The sequence below is a fragment of the Montipora foliosa genome, chromosome 11 (assembly GCF_036669935.1).
Source record: "Montipora foliosa isolate CH-2021 chromosome 11, ASM3666993v2, whole genome shotgun sequence".
Classification (NCBI taxonomy): Eukaryota; Metazoa; Cnidaria; class Anthozoa; order Scleractinia; family Acroporidae; genus Montipora; species Montipora foliosa.
Window position 1 is genome coordinate 5,052,178 of NC_090879.1, and position 14,774 is coordinate 5,066,951.

At 38.1% G+C, this 14,774-nt stretch overlaps 1 protein-coding gene across 1 annotated transcript in view; it reads left to right on the forward strand.

Annotated features, from left to right (window-relative positions):
- The first annotated feature begins 6,017 nt into the window (after positions 1-6,017).
- LOC137974919 (tRNA (uracil-5-)-methyltransferase homolog A-like) overlaps positions 6,018-14,774 on the forward strand; it is a 23,860-nt gene continuing 15,103 nt past the window's right edge. Inside the window, exons 1-8 of the mRNA XM_068821929.1 lie at positions 6,018-6,619; positions 10,210-10,301; positions 11,076-11,094; positions 11,335-11,391; positions 12,050-12,122; positions 12,503-12,581; positions 14,270-14,324; positions 14,417-14,488. Of these exons, the coding sequence (XP_068678030.1) occupies positions 6,044-6,619; positions 10,210-10,301; positions 11,076-11,094; positions 11,335-11,391; positions 12,050-12,122; positions 12,503-12,581; positions 14,270-14,324; positions 14,417-14,488 (1,023 nt within the window). The 5' untranslated portion in view covers positions 6,018-6,043. The remainder of the gene's footprint in view (positions 6,620-10,209; positions 10,302-11,075; positions 11,095-11,334; positions 11,392-12,049; positions 12,123-12,502; positions 12,582-14,269; positions 14,325-14,416; positions 14,489-14,774) is intronic.

A 14,774-nucleotide genomic window follows, 5' to 3' on the forward strand; every position in this document is an offset into this window, starting at 1 on the left:
ATTTAAGCACAAAAATTATTTCTAGCAATACAGCTTCCTATCGTATCTAATATGTACCACTTGAACAGAGGGAGCCCTTATGTCCAGAAATGCAGGCAATATCAGGGGCCCAGCCAGGGGGTCCTGGGGTGCCCGTGACCCCCCCCCCCCCCCCTTCCTTTATGACAGTCTACTTCATAATACAAACCATATCTGTTAGACTGGAACAGAGTAATTTATGTCACCTGGAACTTACTTCGTCTATGCAGCTATTTTGTAGGCTTGTCCTCCCCCTGCACTAACTGCTTATCCGAAAAATTGACAAACCGGTAAGTACCCTGGGTGTTAGAGAGTGTGACCCCCACCCTTCCTTGGGAAAATCCTAGCTACATCCCTGAATAGACCTTTTCACGGCTTGTGACGCAATATTGGTTGGGGGCAAACATGGCCTAAATTACAGTGAATGTACGGAAATTTTGGCGACTTTGAACCATTATACTAAATCCTTTTAGGTCTGACAGTTGTGAATAGCGAGAACATCTCTCAAAAAGTAGCCCGCCAGCAGGCTCTCTGAGCCCCGGGGGAGGGCGGGACTCCAGTTGTCAAGGGGCAGGGATGATTGTTGTATCTTTTAGGGTGTCTAAAAGGTTTTTGGGCCATCAAAGTCTAAGCTGGTATCTTTTAGGGTATCTTTACTGTTCTTGAAATTAATAGATCCGAGAATTATGACAATGCTTTTCTTAACTCTTGAAGCAGAAGGTGTTTGAAGTTGACGTCTCTGGAACTAAAAAAATGCGTAAAAATTATAAATTTGTTCATTTTTGGCTGGTATCTTTTATAGGTAAAAGCTTATGTTGCCACGGCCACCTTCGGAAGACTCCGGTATCTTCAAGGGGTATTTTCAAAAATTTCCGACGATCATCCCGCCCTACGATGTATGAGACTTCCCCCCCTCCTCCCCCCGGGTCTCGGACTGCAGATGGAGAGCTACTCCAAAAGCACTTCTATTCAGATTATTTTTGTGAAGTATGGCGATCAGGAATCAAGCTTTAACGACCGTAGGCGAAAATTTGTGAAATTCATATAAACCCTTGAAAGCAAAGCTATGCAAATTCCCGCGAAATTTGAAGCGACATGAGATTTCTAATATCCAATTTTCAGACGTTGGGGCCTCGTGCAATGATCTAATTTTCCGTTGAGTGAATGATATTAATAAAATGACTAAAAGTATTTTACAATTTTTGAAATTTGCCGCTTTGTGGCGCCACAGAAGCTAAAAACTAACCATTTGAAAATCCGTACTCAGACCTAATAACACTAGATATGGGTTGCAGTCACACAAAACTGGCCATTTTAAAGCGCTAAATTAATGGATGCTAGCCTTCCGGCGTGCTATAGCTTGTCGAAGATTTTGCGACAAAGGGTTGATAAATCCCGAGATGACACTTTCGTCCTCCGTTTCAGCGTTGCAAGTTACCTTCGCCAGATACGCTTCCCTTTCTCTGGACCAATCAAAACCATTTTGACCATCTCGCTCTTATTTTCCCGCCACTGGCGGGATATCATATAAATATTGAACCAATCAGAACGCTACAAACCCAATATCCCAGATTGAAAATCAGTTCATAATATTCAAGAACCTTATTGTGCCGTGGGTAGAAAGAAAGTACTTAAATGAACATAATAGCGTTAAAAAAGCTCACTAGAAGGAGGCAACCTCTGACCTATAAGAAGACACTATCAGGTTAAATTCCGAACCACCCATGACGCTTTTAATAAGCGCCACGAGGTCTCTCCAACTTCAGCATCACTCGTGCCTGGGAATACAGACCCAATACAGACAATAGACCCTTCTCCAAACTGGCGGCAACGGATTTGAATGAGTTAAAATTGAACCGAATGAAAAACTGAGTCCAGAAATAGAAAGAGCACCCCTGCATAGTTTCAGCGTATTAGGTGTTATCAGAAACCCATAAGGGTTGAAACGTGTAAGGGCCCCTTGTGTGCTGGGAGACAAGCTTCTGAATATTCAATTTGCTAAGTACCATATTTGGAACAACAAGAGCGAGGGGTTTTCAAATATGGTACTTAGCACTCAAACATTCAACCAATCAGTTCGCATGCATTGAATATTCGGAAGCTGTGAACGCGCGTTACACGTTTCAACCCTTATGGGTTTCTGGTGTTAAAACCCATATATTCCTGTCACGGCGTTTTCACAGACCGATTCATTTTTTTTTACCACAATTGCTTGTAATCTCGCAATCTGATTGGCTAATTTTCCGTTGTCGATAAGAGTCTAAAAAACGCTGCTTCATGCTCGCGTAAATTTGTCAAGCAATGTAATAGCCAATCAGGGACACCCATTTTGGGAAATAAACCAATCTTATTGCGAGACAGTTATAGACAACGTTTGCTCTTTCTTCGTGTAATGATTTTGGTCACACTCTGAAATAAAAACTTTCTTTGGCGTTCATATTGTGGTAAAAAACAAATCGAAAGTGCTTCAGCGTTGTCTGTACTCTTATCGACAACGATATTCGTCATCACAGTGGTCAAAATATTATTACTTTTAATATTATTAGCGTTAACATCAATAACCAAGTCCAATAGTGTTATAAAGAAAATTAGTCTAGTTGAATAGGCTTCTGGTAATGTGGTTTTGGGCATCCCCACCAATAACTATCAGTATTATGCTGGAAAAACCAAAAAGTATTTTTGGGATGGTTTCTACAAAGACTTTAGGTAGAGAAACCTTTTCGAGAATGTGAAAAACCCGGTTGTCCTGAGGGCGTTGCAATTCTAACCCAGAATTCGATTTCTTGTTTGACGTTGCTAAGCAAAACGATAGAACGAATATTTGATATGGAGTCGAACACCACCGTGCTTTCGGCTATTGCGTTAGCCATAGGACGATGGGTAGCCTCCCACGCTCGGAGGTGAAGTACGACTCCTCTAGAGAATGGAAAGATAATTGCCGAAAGATTGTTTATAAGGATTCATAGTATCCCCTATGTGTGAACATATCCGTAAAACAGTTCTAACAAAAGAAAAAGTTTTTTTTTTTAGCAAGAGCCCATATAACGTTAGTTTTAGTATTGTACTATATTTCGGCTGGCCAAACCAGCGTTCTCCATTTTCTTCAGGTACAATGCGAGTTTACGTTATGCAAACTCTCATTATATAATATTGTAACATACATCTACACTTTTCAGCTGTAAAATTTGAGATTGGCAAACGTCCGCCTCTCGCCTCAGTCAAGAAGTTGAAGCTAAATTGATACAGTAATTGATGCAATCGGTGATCCAACACGCGGGGATGCCCATATCACTGTGACAGACATCGCCTCACAACCTTTCAGTGTTGGGCGTTAAAGAACCAACACACTCTTCGAAAAGAGTACACGCACGGCGTTCCCGGTGCATGGTCCGTTCTATTCCCTCCAGTGCAAAAGTGGCTGGTCTGGCGGTGAAGAAGGTCTAGATTATAACGTGGGATGCCTATGGCAGACCACGTTTAAAATCCGCTTGGAACAGTTTCGTTTTCATCGTAGTCACATATGGTAATTAGCCACGCGCCTATCACGAAGCTCTTGGCTTGGTACTGTCATGTCGGACATACAACTGACATGCATACCTCATTATTTTCGCGCGAAGGGTAATCGGAAAAGCTCACACGGACATCCCAACACCCACAAGCACACACACCACTTCCCTTCTTCGAATGAGTGCGTTCTCAGACTGAATTTGCAGGAAAAAAGTATTCCTCAAGTGATCATCGTCGGCTCTAAGAGCTAGCAACCTAAGCCTCCTTTGCAATCGATTTTGTCGATCAAGTGCGATAAAACAGCTCTGAACGCGAGAACATTGTCTTTTTTCCGGTTCCCTCCGTAAATAAATGCAACTATTATTGAATGTGAGCACGTATCTATACAAAAAATTTTAATTCAGATCCATGAAAACGCTTGAAGCGGCAAATGTTCGATTCTCGTCGCACTTAACCTTCCTTAGCACTTTTACCACGTCTCTGCCTTGTCTCAGTCAGAACTTTACAACCAAAATTCATTTATCAATCACAAAAATGTCCCTCGACTGACGCACCTGGCAGACTGTCAACGAACTCACATCCAGAAAAACTAACGCCTCTTTCAATGTAAATGACATTTCTATTACAAACTCAGCTCGATGAGATTTCGCGAGATTCCTTGCTTATCTCAGAATAACTGACAACTGGTTTCATTTCACCCTAACAAATTCCAATCAAGTTTTGTCACTCCTGGATAAATTTAGTCCATCAAAAGCAACTGGTCTGGATAAAATGGATAATATCTACACGCGAGACTAATTAATACGAGGGGAGCAGGGGTGGCCCAGGTTCGGTTCCCGGATCCGACGCCTTTAGTGGGTTGAGTTTGTGTTGGTTCTCTACTCTGCTCCGAGGGTTTTTCTCCGGGTACTCCGGTTTTCCTCTCTCAGCAGAAAGCTGACTGTGCTTCAAGGTCACACATGCGCATAGCGGCAGCCAGCGACGCCGTAGTATGCTTTCGGTTCTGCCTTGTTGAGTTGCGTCGTTACTGTACTTGCGACGGCGATTATTGTGACAATTATTAATGTGCTGATCTCATTTGCACCCAATATCCAAGATTTTCAATCGTTCTTTGACAACTGGCCAGGTGAATGACTGAAAACTGTGCATGCGCAAAAGTTACCCCTTATTCAAGGACGAAAGTTCAAATGATGTTACTGTAACAACTACCGTCCCCAGGACCGTCCCATATCCGTTATCCCTGTGGTGGCTAAAATATTGGAAAGGATAACGTACGATCAGCTATACTCTCTCTGGAATAGTCTTCCTCCGAATATAAGGCAAGCAGAATCTCTGGCTAGATTTAAGACGCTATTAAGTAATTACTGTAATTCATGGAAAACAAGTTTATTTATATTTATCTACCTAATGTTAGATTGTACACAATTAGTGATAATAATAATACTACTAATACTACTACTACTACTACTACTACTACTACTACTACTACTACTACTACTACTACTACTACTACTACTACTACTACTACTAATAATAATAATAATAATAATACACATTTTGTATGTCATATTTTAGAAATTACCTTCCAGTATTTTATCCCCGTTATTCTACCTGAATGAATTAACCGTGGACAAATAAATTGTTACAAAGTCGGCTTCAGGATTAGTGACATTTGCAAACAACCTTCATATTTTACACAAACAGCAGCATCCCCGTAAACACCACCAGGCGTCTTGTTCACAAGATATTTTTATTTAAACATAAATGAAAATTAACAACCCTAGTTAAATCTGCTTGAAAAAATATAAATGGCGGGTAGAGAAGAAGTTTCTCACTGCCATCAAACAGATTTAACTAGGTCTGTTTATTTTCATTTATTTTTTCATTGTCATTACTTTCCTTATTTGGTATTAGTCTTCGTGTTTAAATTCAATTGTACTTTAGGTAACTGTTACTTTAGGCTCGATTTCCGCCGCTCGTCCGGTCTTTGATCCTCCCCGAGAAGAGGACTGAGCGCTGGCTCATTTCCCGAAACAGCGGCTGGTAATCGAGCCTACCGTTACTTCTGAAGATGTATGTTGGAGCATACGAAACGTCAAGTTCATAAAAAGTTTTACAACATGCATTGTCTCGTTATGTTTATAACCGCATTTTGTTTGTTATTTTTACTCAACAACCATGTTTTTTTAACGAAAACAAAAGAAAACATTTGCACAATAGTACAGTTCAATTCCCGGAGGATTGGGTCGGGACACAAACATGGCCGCCTTTTCTTTGTTTAGGGGTACAAACATGGCGGTCGTGACGTCATGTGAAAACCGAGAATAGGGTTTTCCATTCCCACGCATCCTACTTAAGTGGCCTTCGTTCCCAGGGTGTCTCTTCTCTGCCTCCTTCGAATGTGACAACAAAAATTTCTGGGAACGAGGTTGATTAAGTGGACCTTGGACAGCGCTCGCTCACGAAAAAAATAACTCAGGTGATGTAAAACTACACCATGTGACCACTTCACTTCAAGATGGCGGACGGACAAAACGTGGAAGACAATACAAACCAAACGTCTAATTTGAGTGGGGACCAGACCGTTTTTCTTGGTTTAAAATCGGTAAAAACTGAGACAGAAGATCCTTCGCCAATTCCTGGCTTTCCGCCGTTTTTCCAGTTTGCAAAACTGCAAACAGAAGCGAGTTCGTGGGGTGCAAATGCTGGCGCAAGCTCATCGACATCGTCTTACGAATTTGCAGAGGAAACGCAAGTTGTCAAAACAGAGCCTTGCAGCCCTCAGCAAAGCAGTTCAGAGGAAATCAATACCACAAATTCAAGCTCTGTGAAGGGAGTTGACCCTTCTAGTTCGGGAGAGAATCCTTGGCCTGGGCTTGGGAATGTTACGAAAATTAAAACGGAAGATGAAGAGATGGCGGAAGACAATGAGATGGACAAAGGCGAAGAGAAAGTCGAAGAAGCGGCTGCAAATGATGATCCGGACGAGGAAGAGGCTGAGTCCGATCCTTATTTCTACACCAAACGTGATGAGTTTACTTCAGAAATTTACAAAATCGAGCTGCAAAATCTACCAAAGAAATGTGGTTACAAGGTAAGTTATGCTTGAAATTATGTGGAGCCCGCTAAGTAGGTACAACTGTTTGAAGGCCAAGTCGAGGAATTTGATCCTTTGTCTTCAAATCTCTGCACTTCAAGGATGTGAGCTGCAAATTTGTAAGAAGGAAATAGAATGCTGTTCTACAAATAAGAGCTCAGAATTTGTGTAGGTAATCACTTGATTTGAAGTGCAATTTGAAATAAAATAATAAGCACAAGTAAGTTTTTTCAAAGACAAACAAAGTGGGCTCGTGTAATTTGTAGTTTTTGAAAAAAATTTACAAGTTCTTATTTATTCCACATTGTGCGAGAAGAATCTTTCATTGTAATTTCATTTTAATAACATACGTGAAAAAATTCGAGATTCTTAAAGGCCCATTTTCACCCTAGATGCAACACGATCGTTTGTTATTATTTTGAGTCTTGAATAGCGTATTCTGATTGGCCAACTATTTTTGTCGTGCCAGTTCGTGCTGTTGAAAACAAGGAACATCGTCATTAGCCTGATCATGGTGTGGTTTACCTGGTGATTTTAATGAGTGAAATCGCTAAAATTTCCCATTATCTTTATGGAGTTGACTAATTTAGACCTTAGAGAATTACCAAAGCAGAATTTTTATGGTTCGGCTATTCAGCAAAAGGAATAGAACAATTCTGAAGCTAACGAGCTAGGTGACATTATTTCAGTGCTGAAATGCAACGCTTACTTTATATAAACTTACTTTTACTTTGTCATTTTTGATTTGTTGTGATACCTGGGACGCAAAAGTAAAATGCTTTTGCAAAGATGCTTGTGCTCAAAAGAGTGGCAGAGGTTGCTGTCTTTGTGGAGCGGCATGTTGTTCGATACTATTACAGTTCAAATAGAAATATTTTAAACAAATAGACATATTAAACATATTACGATAAAATTATGAAGTGATAAGTAGAGAACGCATTCAAATCAGGACCTAAAAGATTTATCGACAGATGGCTTTTGACGAAGAAGATTCTGAAAGGCTTTCTGAGATTTTCGAATTTTTGTAGCCAGTGAGAATGGAGTAATTTTTTTCATGTATATTACCAGTGTTCCAGATAAGAGTCGGGGCTCGGGTCAATAACCCGACAAAGAAGGCTTCCCGACCTGACAGATGAAATGTAAATATTCAGTTAAATATTACAACAAAATGTCTGGGTGACCCGTCAAATGGTAAAAAGGACCCCCCACTTGAAAAAATTAACTGGAACGCTGTATTACTAGGAGTAATCATTAATATTATTGTTATGAAGTGGGGACAAATTTGAGTTCTAGAATATGTGAGGAAGTATATAATGTTTCCATCCTAGTAAACATCCTAATTTGAATGTGAGCGTACTGCCTTACTTACAAGTCATATTGATACATAATTATGTACATCCTGAGGAAATAGGCATTTAGAATCCTATATGAAATCCTAGTAGAAGAAAGGACTACCGTAAAAACCTGCAGATAAGCCAGGGGCGTACCTTCCATATATGCATGTACGCTGAAATCTGGGAATCCTCATTTCTTGGAGGCATTAATTTTTTAAAGTATTAATGAGTTAACTGGTGTCTCACTGTGTAAGTATTTCCAATATCTTTTCATTAACCCATGCAAGCCTTGCCAAACGGATCCAACATCATCCAACATTGTTGGACAATGTTGAAAAGTGTCGAACGACTACTAGTTGGCCAGACAAATGCCACGTGTTGGACCCAGCATGTTGCACTCAAGGGTCTGGAACCAAAATCTACCTAAAATCCTTAACAAACAAACTCTCGCCGTGTTGGCGTCTCCAAGCTCCTTTTAAAATTATCAATAGAGTCTCTCTCTCTGATAGCAAGAGGAGGGTTGTTCCAGAATCTGGGAACTGCAACAGCAAATGCACGGTCTCCAGAGGTCTTGCACCATGCAGGTGTGAGGAACCTTGTGAAGACCCAGGGTGTCACTGCGTATGGAGTAGTGTCCCAGAGTCTTGACTTGCAAAAGATCCTGCAGATACATTGGCGCCATGCCCCTGAGAGCTTTGAATACAAGAGGGGCTATCTGTTCGAAGAGAGATTGCATGCTCAAGCTTTCATTGCTGAGATATTCAAGAAAATACCACGCTATTCTCGAGTACTCACGTGGTAGTTGACCCAATGTTTCTTCGTCGCTTAGCACTTTGATAGCAAATTTGTTGAACAAATAGTCTTGTGTCAACTGATAACTAACAAAAATTAATAATAAAGAGCTTGTTAAACTGGGTAATGTTTCATGCAGCGTAACTTTTAAAACATCACGCTGCTTATGATGTCCAGTTTTCCATTTTCGCATCTGATCTAATGCCTGGTTACTAAGCTTCGAATGTCCGTTCACATTCTTGTTGTAATGCAAAAATCTATGGAAAAACTGTGTTGAATGAAGAAATTCCTGTCAACAAATACCAGAAAAAGATTGATCAATCATATGTCAAAGTTGCTAGAAAGAATGCTCATTATGTTAAAGTGCTAAAGTTGTGGGTAAGACTTTGAGGTAGTTTCCGTTTCAGTGTTAATAGTGAGTTTACATTCAATGGACAGTGGATGATGAAGAAGACTTCTCAAGACTCTACTTTGGCTTTCTTTCGATTTCTTTCAAAAAAACTTTTTTTTCCAAAATTTGAGTGGCTTATCTGCAGGTTTTTACGATAGTTCCCATGATGTACAGTAATTTGTTGGCTGTGTATGCAACACTTCAACAGCATATTAAAATTATGTTTGGTTAACCCTTTGACGTCCAAACCGGCCTAAACCGGCCAGATTTAGTATTTTACTCTGTCTAACGCCAGACGATTTTACTCGTCAATGGGGAACCCCAGGGAGTCAATGGGTTAAGCAACATTACTTCTGATTTGTATCAGTCGAGTCTCTGATCTACTCATCAGCAGCTACTTATGGCTCGACAGGTCACATTAACTGGGTGACTTGCTTTCCTTAACTTTGCTACACTACCATGAAAACCACGAGGTACTGTCTTAAGATATCTGCTTTGCGATGCTCAGGCTTGCTCAGACTACTAGGAAACCAAGGTGCACAATAGTCTTTGTGCATCTGACGTATCACATCATTCAAAATGGTCAGAAGGTAAACGAAAAAATCTCGAAAAAGGTCACCCTTGAAACCACAGGATTCCCAGGATCATGAACTGAGTTCTCCTTTGTTGAACAGAATTTTAATAGGACTTAAAAGGATGTTATTGTGTGAATTAACAGCTCAAGAGCAAAGTCTTTGTACAGAAGCTTAAAAGTAAAGCAGCTTAAAAGCAAAGTCTTTGTGCAGAAGATGCCCTGAATTTAATTTATCTAGTGTATGCTCAGTCATAATAATTATTGTATTGTGTACATGTAAAATATTATGTATCAATCAATGTAGGCTTTCAATATCCAGTTTATACAGCAGTTGGTATACTAGTCTCGTACCCTGTGTTAACATTGAAGAATTTTGTACCATATTCAGTATATCAAATCAACCTTTACATCAGAGCTTTCTTTATTGAAGTAAATCCTTATTCACACAATGAAACCTACCAAAAGCACTCTATATAATTTCTTCTTCTTTTAATAGCAATTCAAGAAAATGATTGCCAACAGACTAAATGTGAGACCTGTTAAGGTGAAATTGCCACCAGGTGCAAGCCATGCCTATGTCACATTCAGGTACATGTACCATGGGTTCTTTGATTATCATTGTTGTTGTTTTTCTTTTTTGTTTTCTTCTTCTTCTTCTTCTTCTTCTTCTTCTTCATTATCATCTTCTTCATTTTTTTTTTGGTATTTAATACTTTTTATTACTTTGTTACACCTAAACAATACTTACAATGATCATGAATTACTAAAATACAAATCACACTATTAATTACAATATCAAAACAAAATAGACTACTAATTACAACTCAGTAAATAACAACTACAAGATAACACTTGTCTACTACATTAACTCTCTTACAACAATAGTAAACAAAAAAACAAAAAAAAAAACTAACATTATTATTATTATTATTATCACTATTATTATTGTTATTACAAACTAATCCATATTGTTTGTTTTTATGTGATTATTTTCATTATTAAAATTAATGACAGCTAAAGTGAAATACAGTCATGTAATTGCAGAATACCCTACTTTCTAGATCTTTGACAATAAACATTATTAAAATTTACGATAAACATTATTTCCAAAACTTTATCATTTGTTACATGTGGCTCTTGAGATGCTATAAGCCTGTGTCTCTAGCTTCTTTGGATATCTACTGTACCCTTTTTGTTTGTTTTTTCTTACAGCAAATAAAAATAATATATAAAACCTACAAATAAGTTTTTGGGGCAGCTTTTTTATTTCGGCTACTTTCTAGATTTAATGTGTCTTAATCTTTTGTATTACATTTGAATTAAACAATAATTCACCAATATTATTTTTCTTTATGATTTTAGGAATGAAGAAGAAAGACGTGTAAGTCAGAGTAAAAATATATAAAAATGATATTAACTAAGGTGCAAGTGATTCAGTCTTCACTGAGAGAAAGTGCTCAATGTGGTTTGCGTTAGGGTGAGGGTGTAGATAGGTTCAGAGTTACTGTGTAGGTATTATTTTTCATCCTCAATTTTCTTTAACTTTGCAATGGTGTTGCCACTGCTATAGGCTTCTTTAAATAGGAATTTGTGTCATATTGGTATTATTTTCTTCTCACAGTTGGCTATCAGATCACTATCAGGCCACAAGTGGAAAGGAAAAGTTCTTTCTGCTAAGGTATGGCAGATTATTATGATTTAGTGGACTTTTTGTTTACTGGAAACCACTAATAAAGGAAGTCACTCTGGATTCTTCTTCAGCACCCAGCCTTATCTCCACAAATTTTATGATTGATTGACACTTTGTTTGCCCCCCCAAACTTTGCATAAACCATTGTTTTCAAATGCTCTTGGGAATTTGTCCCAAGAGCATTTGAAAACAATGGATTATGCAAAGGGTATTATGGGCAATGTGAAAATGACCAATTGAATTTCTTCTCCCAAGTCATGCCAAAGCAATGTGGAGAAATGGAAATTCGGGGTTGCGTAGTTTCATTTCATTGTAGTTCAACTTTGTGGAGTTTCACCAATTAATTTGTTTTCCTTAAAAAAAATTAAATACCTACTTAAAAAGCTGTTAGTAGTGTTTTTGAGTTGATTTAGGGGTTGTTTAAAGTGGTGCTATGGCCAAAAAAAATCAATTCTCCTTTTTCTTTGGATTTCTGAAGTACTGGTATGTAAACTAAACAGTAATTGAACCAAGTGTTTAGCCTTGATTTGAAAAAGACACCTTTTTATTTTAACTGGAATTTCTGTATTTAATGTGCAACAGAATTCCTGAAGCAATAAAAATTTGCAATTTTATTGTTTTTGAAATTTGATTTTTCTATTCACAGACTGCTCAGCCTCTTCCAGACCCACTGGCTCTTCAACGAGCTGAAGGAATGGCAAGAAAAAGAATGATCCAGGGTGAGTATTTCAATAACTGCTGGACTCCAAATTGGAACCCCCAAAAAGGGAAAACTGAATGCAATCTGTGACATTGTCCTGTTAAAACTTTTTATTAAAAATTTAATGAGAAAAACCTACTTGTACAGTGTATTACAAAATGTTGTAATGCCATGTGATAATCAGCCTGACCTCCAACGTTATAAGTTTGGTGCATGTATGGTAGAGTTGAAATAAAAGTGGAGGTGATACCCCTTCTCTTATAAGAGTGACAGTTTTATTAGGTTTTATTCTGTCTAATGCCAGACAATTATTTTAGTTTTCAGTGGGGCTAAACAGTTTAAGGTTAAAACCAAAAGCCAAGTAGAGCATGAATCTGTTTGCTTTTGAAAATTTCTCAGATGCTGCTCGTGCCAATGTTGACGCTAAGAGAATAAAACTTGATGGTGATGTAGTAGATGAGCTTGCTATTTCTGTTAGGTAAGGAATTTTTGCTGGGCATACCTAAAATAAGTTCTAAACTGAAAGTTGGAAAAATTTTGCAGTTAAATAAGAAACTTTTGCAGTTGTAAGGCTCAGGCTTGAACAGTGGTTGTGCTGCACTTGTTCTACATGTACAATGTACCAACTTTGCCATCAAGCCAGCTGGTAGCTGAGTGTAATGACAGTTTAAGTGGGTGTTAAATTACATGCTCCAAAAATTGCAATCTGGTAACTTTTGAGCAGTAAGAAGTGAATGAAATGATTATTTTTTAGCATACCATACAGTATGATCTTTCCAGCTTTCATTTTATGTCCATTCTGCAGTTCAAATAATAATATAAAATAATCATTAGTTCTAAACTAGGACAATAATGTAGGTAACCTTTGGAGGTGCAGTACTTGATTTAAATTTTACTGGAGTGGAGGAATGATTCTTCAGGGGAAAGGGTAATTTTGGAAATGATTGCCAACAAAGGTACAGTAATTATCACATTGAAACAATGAGTACGATAGTGAGGTTGACAATGACTACATAAAGCATGACTGTTACATCTTGCACCACCCACTCTCTCAATGTTATCAGCGGGCCTTCTGATGTTATGCGATGGTGCGATTTCGCACAATTGACCCCAAATTGCATCCGATCGCACAATTCATGAAAAATCGGATCATTCACAAAAGAACGCACAACTTTCATAAAATAAAACATAAATCAAAAAGTTTCTTAGGAATTGCTGCATAAATATGCCATTCTTAAGATGATTTAGCTTGGAAAAAGGTTCAAGGTTCAAGGCATTATTTTGCATGTCGGGGCCCTGGTATGAGTCTCATTCTTAAAAAGTTGCCTATTTGGTGCAACACAAACATGCCCTTTGTTCAGATTAGCCAATCTGAATGGCTGATATATACACATCACTGAAATTATGACACAATTGCCTTCTCTTAGAGAAGAGATTTGTGAAAAATAAGTGAAGTGGTCAGTTTTTCGGCAATGCAATGTCATTGAAATCCTATAAAAACTTACTCGTGGATAAGTTTGTAGTGAAAATGCCTGCTGTTTCTTCGATGAAGAAGGCAAGTTCCCAACTTCCACCCAATCTGACAGCCCACGATTGAGCAAGAGAGTACCTCACAGGTACATTCCACATGGATGATGGACTGATGTTTTGCTCATCATGCAATCTTGTGATTGACCATCTTCGGAGGGCCGTGGTTGACAAGCACCTTGATCATTCATTTGGCATGTTAGCTGTGTCCTTTCAACTTTTAACGTGGTGCACCGATAGTGCAGAAGACCTCATTTTTAAAAAATTATCCCAACTAATGTCGATCAAGATACATAATTACTGTTCCTTTGTGTTCAAAATGTCTTTAGGGCAACAAAAAAGTGTTTTTCTTTTCCTTAAACCTTATAAAACAAGCTTAAACTTGCTCAGGAAAAAAAATCGCATATAATTTACATAATTATTTATCGCATAATTGGCCTTTCTAATCACATAATCTGACCTGCAAATGTTGCATAATTTGCATTTTTTCATTGCACCCTATCAGAAGGCCTGTATCAGACAAGCAACCTGCAATAATTATTAAAAGTTACATTGAAACTGAAGTAGAAAGGGAACCTGGGAACTCAGTCAGTAAGACAGAGTACATGTACATCTGAAATTTGGTCTTGTTTTTGCTAGGTTGAATCATGTGGTCACACCATTGTGGGATCAGCCATACAGCAAACAAATGGAGGTAAGCAAAAATTAACCAATAATGATGAAGTGATAATTTTGCTTCAACCTGTTTAACAGTTATAAAATTACTTGGGCATTTCTGTCTTGTAGACCAAGAAGAACAACATGATTGAAGTATTGGGGAAACTGACCAGGAAGTTGAAAGCCATCATGGTGCTTAAGGTAACACAGTAGTTTTACATTAAGTTTTCATTCAAAGTTCTTTGGATTTGATTTCCAAAAACAAATTGTCTGATTTTTTCCATACATGTGGATGTGTTGTGGTTCAAATTTTATCTTGGTTCAGAATTACTGTTTAAACCACTTCAATCTTGATTTTCGCTTGTTTCAGATTATGATAATGAATATTGGAAAAAAATAATCAAAATTACTGTAAACTGGTTTGACAAAATAATTTTAAACCAAGAAAAAATTTGAACCACAACAGAGAGACCTGAGAAAAAGAATG